The following is a 10,620-nucleotide window of genomic DNA, read 5'->3' as shown; positions in this document are numbered from 1 at the left end:
CTAGATGGTAAATCTGATTTTAGTTTTGCTTTTAACGTTGAGTAATCGAGATCTCTAAAAGACTCTATTTATCCACCAAGAAGTTAGTTTTTATTTTCATTATTTCTTTGACATAGTTTTTTTTTATTATTATGTGAAAATTGTCTCCATTTCATTTTAATTAATGCGATTATCTTTTTGTAATGTTTCCTTCTATATTTAACTTTTTCATTCCCTTTAAAAATGCGAATTCCATAACATTTCTATTAGCACACAAAAATAGACAGTTTCCTAGAACTGTGTTAGCCTCTGTGTGTTTGTTTGTGCCTTCACAAGTATTTCAAGAAACTACTTTTTTTTTTAGAATTATTGCAATTTTCGGAGTCTTACTAAAATTTGTAAAAGTTTGACAAAACAAAACAAAACAATTATAATACATAGAATTACAAACCTGATATAAAGTAATCTATAGGACACATGATGTAATGGTCATCTGTTTCTGTGGCTCACGATTAACGAGGGTGTCATATGATCAGCACAATAACGAAGCGTCTTTTACTTTTTCCAACTATCAGATACATCTTAAAGCTGACAGGAAACTTGCACAAATATGCATTGGCATAGACATGACATACATGAATACAAAATAAAATTAACCAATTAGTCACTTAATTACTGGTAATTAATTATTTTGTTTCAGATCAACAAGGGAAATTAATCGTTCAGTATTCACATGTACGGCAAAATATGTATTATTTTATCAAATAAGAACAATAACGTCTACATTATAAAGATATATAGTAGTAAGTGCAGAGCTCTTTCCCTTGGATAAGCTTTGTTTTTTTAAAGATTTTGTTTATTTTTTCCATGAAATAAGACAAAAACAAAACAACAAGTTGAGCCTACTATCTGAACTTCTAGTCCTTAACAAACTAACAAGTTAGGACTACTCTCTGAACTATTAGTCCTAAACAAAGTTAATAAACAAACAATTTAGGTCTTCTCTCTGAACTATTAGTCCTAAACAAAGTTAACAAACAAACAATTTAGGTCTACTCTCTGAACTATTAGTCCTAAACAAAGTTAACAAACAAACAATTTAGGTCTACTCTCTGAACTATTAGTCCTAAACAAAGTTAACAAACAAACAATTTAGGTCTCTGAAGTTTCTGAACACCAAGTACGTCAGTCTGTGAAATGTTAGCAGTCGCTGGTATTTGTGACATGTTAAAGCCCATTACCCCTTCTCAAGTGTTGCTCCATCATTGTGAAAGGAATGGGCCCACGTTAGGGTCATGTAGTTCCAGACCAGGAGTTCCGAAGGAATACAGTAAGTTCCCCCAGCATTCTTCTTGGGATTTCCGGCATTTGAGTTATCAGACAATATCACAAAGCTGACCATACATGTACATGGCACTAAAAATGCCATTGATAGGTTCAACTGCGAAAGCTGTTTTAGAAAGTGCATGCTGTTATAAGCAAATTATTGTAATCTGAAAAAAAAAAGTTTTAAAAAAATTGCCTTCGTTATAAAAATTTTCTAAACTGCAAAGACAGCTGGGACATGAAATAGCACCAAGCAGTTAGCGTAACCATCAGTCAGAAAACATTCATTTTGGTTATGGTCAGGAGTCTTGTATAGACTTCGCTGCAGCAAACAAGTAGAACAGACGAGATGAGTACCGGCCACAGCACTCATACTTGAAGAGCATACAGACTACTAACAAGGTAACTACAGAGAATCACACCAATCTTTGACAATGCCACCAGGCCGGAGTTACATTGTTTAAGTCAAACTATCTCACCTTTCCTGAGTGGCGAGGAAAGCCAGTCAGTGACTCAACCTCTATTGTCTTTATGGTTTATGCCAAATGCCCTTTAAACCCTGAATAAAATGGAGACTCCAAAAGATAAGCTTTAGCACTCATGTCTGCTTATATCATTTTACTGTCTGTTACTCCTGGCCATATACAAACTCTATGAGTCTCCAGCCTACAGGCCGTACACTATTGGGTCATAATAATGAGTGCTGAGTCATATTAATATAAGTACCAGAGTTCTCGCATATTTGCTTGTTTCTAAAATGAACGATAAAAAAAGCGAAATACAACAGATAAAACAACAACTGAGTTCATAAATATTTAACTTTGCTGACCTATGTGGAATTTTTTTTTTTGCTTTAACTTAAATGAATCAAAATTTTTTTTTAGCAACTGTGGAGGTAGCTACAATAGTTTATTTTATTTATTAAAAAGGTTGGGTGTCTGATTTGTGTCGAAATGTCCAGTATATTTCCAGTCCTTCCAGTTTTATGTATTACAGACGAACAGTATAAGTTGGCGAGAACCAACAATTGAACACAGTTTTCAACACCTGTAAATACTTTATAAAAAACTCCAAAAATACAGTAAAGTTTTATAAAAAAGTCAACCAAATGTCTTTTATTAGTTTTATTTTGCATAGACCTATGTTACAATAGAGAATTCTCTTTTCATTTATATATACGTGTTTTTTTTTTAACAATACTCATACAAAATATAAAAGGCATAAAAGATGTAGTTCCAGTTTTGTATTACCTGCTATACAGATATCAAGCAAATTTCACGTGGCCTACTGTATAGATATTAATCAAGATTCACGTGGTCTATTGTACAGATATTAATCAAGATTCACGTGGTCTATTGTACAGATATCAATCAAGATTCACGTGACCTACGTACAGATATCAATCAAGATTCACGTGGTCAACTGTACTGATATCAATCAAGATTCACGTGACCTACGTACAGATATAAATCAAGATTCACGCGGTCTGCTGTACAGATATCAACCAAGATTCACGTGGTCAACTGTACTGATATCAATCAAGATTCACGTGACCTACGTACAGATATCAATCAAGATTCACGCGGTCTACTGTACAGATATCAACCAAGATTCACGTGGTCAACTGTACTGATAGAGTTTCGTGTCAACCACTGTACAGATGTAGCTGATCCAGACGCGCTTTGTCTTCTAGAGATGAAACACACAATTCTGCGTTGGTTGGCTAGATCAGGGGTGGGCAACATTTTGTATCGAGGGCCGCATTAAAAAAAAGTTTGGGCATGGCGGGCCGCATATATATATCTTAGAAAGATAAGCTTGCTGTGTAGAATGTCTTTTAATTCATATATGCACTGTATTACGATTTTTAAAAAATTGCTATTGTCTTTTTATATCACAATATCCCCACAAATATACAGTTGTACTTAATATGCAGTATTTTACTTCTTACACTCGAGCATAATGTTTCTTAACTGTGAAACTATCTTACTAGTTGTTACCTCTGTGTGTGACTGATGTCAAATTACAGTCAGTCAACATTGTCCAGTGATTATACTTGTTTAGTTTCCACAAAAAAATGCTTGCTCACTGAATAACACATTTATGTTCCGGAAGTTGAATGTCGGGACGAGCGAAGCCTGCCCTTGTGGAGCATCACCAGAGAATGTTGACCATGTCCTTCAATGGTGCATACTAAATCAAGGGACCCGAACAAGACTCTCCAAAGACTATTAGGAGAACTGCCTGATCTGGAAACCACTACGCGGTTCATCTCAGATATAGGATTACTGATTTGAACCATTCAACATGTAAAATGAGAACGAAGAAGAAGAACTGATGTATGTGTACCCAAATAGTGTGAGCAGAAGTTTTTTTAAGTGTGGAAATACAGCTTCTGGCACCCATAAAGCTCCCGTGGTAGTGCTGACTGGAACTTCTCTTTGCTTTGAGTTATGTCCTCTGGAGCTGAATCGGCTTCTCTTAATAAGTGTTGCACTTTTAATCATTTCACTAAAGATAGTTTCACCTTTCACCTTTTTTTTTGGTTGCTTGTAGAAATGGGAAAACCTTGTTTGAAAAGATTTAACATGCGTTTACATTTCATATGTAAACAATCAATTGCAATTCATAAATCAAAGCTGCCCTTGGTTAACTCACCTAGCTCATGTAAATTTCATTACTTTTAAATACTAGTACGTATTAATATTCAAATTATATGCAGCTTTGTGCAAACTTTCCTGTTTCAAGTTTATGGTTCTCAGTCAAAGATCAAGCTCCATAAGTTGTTACACTTGCTATCTTGTTTCAAGTTTACCCAACACTCAGACATTGTGTCTTAAATTGAATGTATTGAAATTGATGTATAGCCAATAAGCATATTCTTCGTTTACTAAAAACTAATAAGACAGTTCAATAATTTATATAGATATTTTTTTTTTAATATTTACATTTTTTTATCTATATACTGTGGGCACACCTGATTTTTGTAGGTGTCGGCGGGCCGCATAAAACACCTCGGCGGGCCGCATGTGGCCCGCGGGTCGTAATTTGCCCACCCCTGGGCTAGATTATGAATCGTGATTAAAATATTTATATCAGAATCTTATATCAGAGGCTCATACGTAATTCATCTCTATATATTTGGAATCTTTATATCTTAATAACAACAATATATTAATAGGAAAAAAATTCTCGAGAATGTAGATGCTACAGAAGCGGCATTAGAAACACGAGGAATCTGAGCCAAACATTCGGACAGGGAACAGCAGTGACACTCGGGGTCCCACAATCTTGACCTGCTGCTAAACGATTTTGAGACATTGACATCCTTTTTTGAGACCTAATAGTCATCACAGTACAGAGACCGACGCCCTGTCGTAAAAGTTTGGTCTTAGTTGAAGTGCTGGCGGTGTGGAGTCACTGGTGGATTTCACGTTAAACATACACACAAACTGGGTGTTTCTATTTGATAAGATTAATTATAGTTTCAGTCTGAATAGTCTGATTTGACAGCAAACATTCTTGAATATCTCGTGCAATACTTGTTTAACATTCAAAGCATTCTGTTTGGGAGACAGTAAACAAATGTTTAGTCACGAGAAGACTACAATTATTGATCAGCCAATAGTTATGCAGTATCATATAATGCACGCTATAAATAACATACCTGATGCTTTATACGATTATATTTTGTGCATTAATAATACAGCGGGAAATGAATTATTTAGTACTCATATCTAGAAGAGCGTCTTTGAACAGAAGCTGCTAATTTGTGGACATATTCTCTTAAAAACCCATTTCAGTTAAACGAATGGGAAACCTATGCTTAAAAATGATTAACTCCTAGCAATCAGTTTTAAACATATACTTATGTAAACATATATACTTAAAGGACTATCGATATCGGTAATTACAAACTTCAGAATAGAGACTTGGAGTATTCAAAATGGTTAGTTATGAGTTTACTATTTCCAAGTTATTGGTTGTAAAAGCATCCAGTAGGAAAATTGGATGTATGCTAGTTTTATTTAAAATTATTATTTTTTATTCATAAGACCACGGATTAGAAAAACAAAAATAAAATTATTTTATATAAAGCATCTGGTTTTAATTACCTTTCGAATGACAATAATTGGAAGACATTTGACAGAACGCATGCAAACCTAGTGTATCCGTTTAACTCATAATTAATAATATGTTATTAGTGTAAAGTGTGAGTAATACATGTTACTTTTTTCAAGTATTCGAAATCAAATTGTACTTGTCAAAATTTATAAACACAAAGTACTTATAATCACAATAGCCTATATAAATATAATATCTATACATTATACATTTCCTTCTTAATGTATATCGGAGGTTTCATCGGCTCGGAATGTTAATGTTCTTTTAACAACAACAAGAAAATGTGACGTAGACAAATGATGAGATGAGCGCAAGCTTTGAACAGCCAATCTGTGACGTCATGGGTGATCTGTTTAACAGTGTGTCAGCAACAATGACGTCCTTGCCAGGTAATTCATAAAACTGTCAGTCATAACTTAGTAACCAAATTAAAGTATGTCGCTTCTTTTTATAGCGGATTTGATGAAGTAATTAGTCATAGAGGTGTCAGACGTATCAAATAGAAAGAGGCTTAGCAAAATCTTCTCAATAACTTGACGGGATTACCCTAAGGCCAGCTAATCTAAAAAGGAAAAGAAGTTTCCTCCCTTTCAAACCTTCTGGGTCACGGGGCTTGTGAGTTATGACCCTTAGCTGCGAAGGACAAGCGATCTTGATAATAACTTGGTCTCAAGTCTTATGAATGTTCTCTAAAATTATGAATTATCCGAACCATGTATTAATTTTAAACAGCCATTATTTGTACTGTACTGACAAAAATCGTTAAATTAAATTTCGTTTCTCTTTTTTGATAATCTCTATTCATTGTTTTTTTTTTTCTTTCCCCTAAATATACCTTTTCTTTTCTAATAAAAATCTATTTACAAAGTGTCCATATTTTTTTTTTGTCGTCAACTTTGTCCTCGCTAAAATATTGATATTTTTGTATCAGGTAAGATAAGTTTATGTATGATGTTAACAGTTATTATCAAAATACTTGAAACTCTACGAACTATGTGGCATATTATGAGAATCAATAAATTTTGTTCCTTTAAAATTAGATTAAACCCTTTGAACTCATCCATTTGATCCATTAACTGAAGCAAACAATTGGATTCTGATTGTCATAGTGATAGATGGCAACAAGTAACAATACAATCCTTTACTAGCGCGTGTAAATGTTATCTAAATATTGATCTAGAGCTGCATATTCAACATGAACAAGTTAATGTATAGAATTTAATCAAATGTGAATGCTTCTTAAAAAGTCAATAAATCTAGGAGTGAGGTTTCATTCTGCTGATTTCAGCTGAACAGATTGGTCAGCTGGAAGACACGATGGTTGAGCCTAAGTTGGTCAGTGATGAACTAAGACAAATCTTGGAAGTGGTGTTCTACGTGGTGTGCAATGGCGTGATTGGCTCCTTGGGCTGCCTGGCCAACATCGTCAACATCCTTGTCTTTATGAAGCAAGTAAGTCACGTCCTGGGTGCATTGTTGTGTGCCAGCTTTTAGGAATGAACTATATTTAGACGACATTTTGACTGGCATGACAGAGAGGGCGAGTTGGAGAATAGACTGGCTTGTTATTGAAAGAAATTCTAGTCAAGACAAAAAGACAGAGAGAAATGGAGAGTGAGTTGACAGATCATGTGTGGTGCCCCAAAAGTCAACAGATTATGTTATAGGTGATGGTGAAGGTAACCTCAAGACTGAGACAAACTGTAATGATTTAAAAAAAAAAGAACTTTCCTTGTTTGTCTTCACACAAAGTGGACTCAAATTGTCGAGTTCGAAGATCAGTAAGGAATGCAGTATTTCCCGTGGCTTCGCAGCCCCAACTGTGACCTACATATTTTGTCACAACCAAGGCAAGCCTAACCATTGTCCGCAGGTGGTCGATTTAGATTTTCTTTTCGCAGTCTGCGTCTGTCCTCGGCAGCGGATTTACTTTTGGTCTCAAATTTGTATCTATGCTGTCCATACCGGCGTTCGCAAGGACATCTCAGTTTGTAGTGCTGTCCTGCCACCGTATGTCCATGATGGAGCGCAAGCACCTTTGGTGAAAGCGTTCAAGAAGTCTTAGTTGTTTTCTGTATAGTGTCCATGTCTCAGATCCATATAAAAGGGTTGACAGAACCACCGCCTTGTAGACTTTTACATAACATTACAAAAAATACACAACTTTTACATAACATTACAAGACACACACAACTTTTACATAACATTACAAGACATACACAACTTTTACATAACATTACAAGACATACACAACTTTTACATAACATTGCAAGACATACACACAATAAGAAAATATAGACAAACATCACCTTTATTTTGAAAGAATAGACTAAGAAAATTATTAATGTCACTTTTTTTCTATCACTGACAGGGTTTCAAAGATTCGGTGACACTAAGTCTTCTGGCTTTAGCTCTAGTAGACCTCCTCGCCCTATTAGCTTTAGTCTGGGAGAGCATCTGCATGAATCCTTGGTTCTTTGACTCCCAGAGCTCCTTCTCTGTGTCAGATGTTCACTTCCTTACATCAGGTCAGTGAAGTTAAAAAAAAAAAAAAAAGCTTTTTAAAATCAAGGGCCTTAACAAGTTATTAGAGAATTGGAGAAGAATGACGGTCGACAAATCTTGCGTTGTGCCCCAACGGTCCAACAGACTAAGGGATAGGTGAAGGTGAATGTAAATATATATGTGTGTGTGTGGATGTCTTATTAACATTTGCTTTCTTCGCATTTAGATTCCTGCTTTTATATAAAGCTAAACTTATTTTTATGAAAGTATATTATCCTAAATAGAAGTTTTTTTTATTTTATTTGGTTTTCATGTTATATTCTCAATGTAACTTTACCTTGTGTTAGGAGCATCTGTGAACATTTCGGGCAGCTTGACCAACAAACCAGCTTATTCGTTCAAATCCGAAGAGGATTAAATTCCTCTCTCTCTCTCTTACAGTCCCTCGATTAATTATTAATAAAGAAAAGAATATTTCTTCTTGTATGTTAGCGTGCACGCACCACACAATATATTTATTTAAGAGTCTAAATGTCAAAGAGAAAATCTTTAAATAACTGCTTTCTGATTAACCGGTTATATTATTATTATTATTATTTATATCATATTAATATAACTATTAATTTCTAACAGCTCTATACGTCAAGTTTAAAGTTTTCGATAAATCGCATATTGTTTTTCTGTTTATTTTAAAGCTGTTCCCCACGGTATCTTTGTGCGGATGGCCTGGTGGATCACGACGTTCGTCACATTCGAGCGATGCCTCTGCATTGTCCTCCCTCTCAAGGTCAAACAGATCATCACCCCTCAACGTACTGTCGCCATCAACATCGCCCTCTGTCTCGCCATTCTCCTCGGCATGTCGCCATTCTTCATCGCCTACCGCTTCTATCAAAGACCCGTGCCTGGGGAGAACAGAACCCAGCTGGCTCTCTACCTCGTGGAGAACGGCATGTACATCCAGAACATCGCCGGCCAGTTCAACGTGGCCTCCCAGTTCGGCGCCTTCTTTATCGACCTCTTTTGCACCCTTCTTATCGTCCATCAGCTAAACAGCAAGTCCAAGTGGAGATTTAAGAGCGCTAACGCCAACAAGGTCAAGGACGTCCTGGATAAGCGAGATAAGAAAGTTATTAAAATGATCACGTTAATCTCCATCATTTTCTTATCCTGCCTAGTCCCAAGCTTCATCAGCTTCCTCGTGGGGACCATTTATCAGGAATACTCTTTCACGGGAAAACAGTTTAATTTATATGTTGTTACTTGGTCCGCCATTTTGACGCTAGAGGCTATAAATAGCACAGTCAATATATTCGTTTACTATACAATGAGCTCCAAATATAAGCTCATATTTACGGAAATGTTTTGTTCCTGGAAACGTGAAACAAATTGTTTTGTTGGTTAACTCTGTAGTTGTAACATGGAACGTTGACATGATGAATGTTCATACATCAGCAGCAGGTCCTACAGAGTTATAGTGTAAGCACTGTAGTAGTCTTGCTTAGAAGAAATATACAGACTTGGTTAGCGAATTAACAAAGCATTGCCACTTTAAATCTGCATTTGAGATGTTGTTGTTTTTTAATCAAGACTTCAGGGCTTTAACTTACATTTACAAGAATACTGTCAATCAAACCGAGAACCTAACCAAAAAAAAAAAAACACACACAACCAGAAATTGTATACATTCTTCATCATATTAGTGCACGCACGTCTTATTTCATTTATCATCCAAGCGCATGGACAGTTCATCTTATTTTATCCAAGATAGCACTGTCAAAGGCAGTCCATCTTATTTCATCACGTGTGTATCGGCAGTCTATCTTATTTGAGCCTATCAGCCCACGGTCAATCGTCTTATTTTATTATGTAAGTACAGGGGAATTATTTCTTGTTTTATCAAGTTTAAAAATACCACTCACGCTCACTAGGTTTTAATTGTATAAGATCCATTACCTGTTTAAAAGTAAGTTCAAAGTTTACATTTTTCATCAACTTTCTAGAGTCTTCAATCTATAGAGATCCCTGAATCAAAACTAATAGCTAACACAGTTCGCTTGCTGATTTTTGTTTTTATAATACCTCTATTCAACTCATACCTTCATGGAGCCTGCAACCTTCTGGCTGGTAAAAACCTGGCCACGGATCTCGAAAACGGTTCTAACGATTTTATAAAAATTTGAAAGTTGCTGTATATAATTTGGAAAAGAATTACTAGCTCGTTGGTTACACTGGGAAAACTCTAGTTTGACCGCTATAATTTTTCAAAGTAAAAAAAAAAGAAAAAACTTTAAATTTAAAGTGTCAATTTCATAAAAAATATGAGTAGCCAAAAGTAATTTAAGGATACTGAAACATGATTAAACCAATATTGATGGTCGACCTCGATGTGGCCAATAAGTTGAGAATTTGTTTTCATGATTATACACGTAACCTGAAATTTTAAAGAAAATCGTTTGAGACGTTTTCGAAATAAATAAATAATTAGATATATACATACATACATACAAGAATTGCTCGGTTTAGATTATAGGATATTGAACACTGACACTTGATTTGCCTTTCTAATTGATTTCGTTCAGTGTTTACGTTCAACAGTTTTATACATCCGTGACTTTGAACTCAATAGGTTATCACATTTAGGTAGAAGAAAGTATTATCAATATTTATAATAGAAGTTTATTT

The 10,620-nt window shown here is 35.1% G+C and overlaps 1 protein-coding gene across 1 annotated transcript; it reads left to right on the top strand.

Annotated features, from left to right (window-relative positions):
- Positions 1-5,687: 5,687 nt before the first annotated feature.
- LOC106063511 (uncharacterized) lies at positions 5,688-9,837 on the top strand. The gene is made up of 4 exons (XM_013221906.2): positions 5,688-5,819; positions 6,719-6,882; positions 7,802-7,958; positions 8,631-9,837. The coding sequence occupies exons 1-4, from the start codon at positions 5,735-5,737 to the stop codon at positions 9,338-9,340; spliced, it is 1,116 nt and encodes a 371-aa protein (XP_013077360.2). The 5' UTR covers positions 5,688-5,734; the 3' UTR covers positions 9,341-9,837.
- Positions 9,838-10,620: the final 783 nt, after the last annotated feature.

Source organism: Biomphalaria glabrata, chromosome 9 (genome assembly GCF_947242115.1).
Source record: "Biomphalaria glabrata chromosome 9, xgBioGlab47.1, whole genome shotgun sequence".
NCBI classification, from domain to species: Eukaryota; Metazoa; Mollusca; class Gastropoda; family Planorbidae; genus Biomphalaria; species Biomphalaria glabrata.
This window is presented reverse-complemented; position numbering and strand designations above follow the sequence as displayed.

Bases quoted from the DNA above. Each gene is read 5' to 3' on its own strand.
- LOC106063511 (XM_013221906.2), top strand. From the start codon at position 5,735: ATGAGCGCAAGCTTTGAACAGCCAATCTGTGACGTCATGGGTGATCTG. The intron at 5,820-6,718 runs GTAATTCATAAA...TGCTGATTTCAG, and splicing joins AACAATGACGTCCTTGCCAG to CTGAACAGATTGGTCAGCTG. The intron at 7,959-8,630 runs GTCAGTGAAGTT...TTTATTTTAAAG, and splicing joins TGTTCACTTCCTTACATCAG to CTGTTCCCCACGGTATCTTT.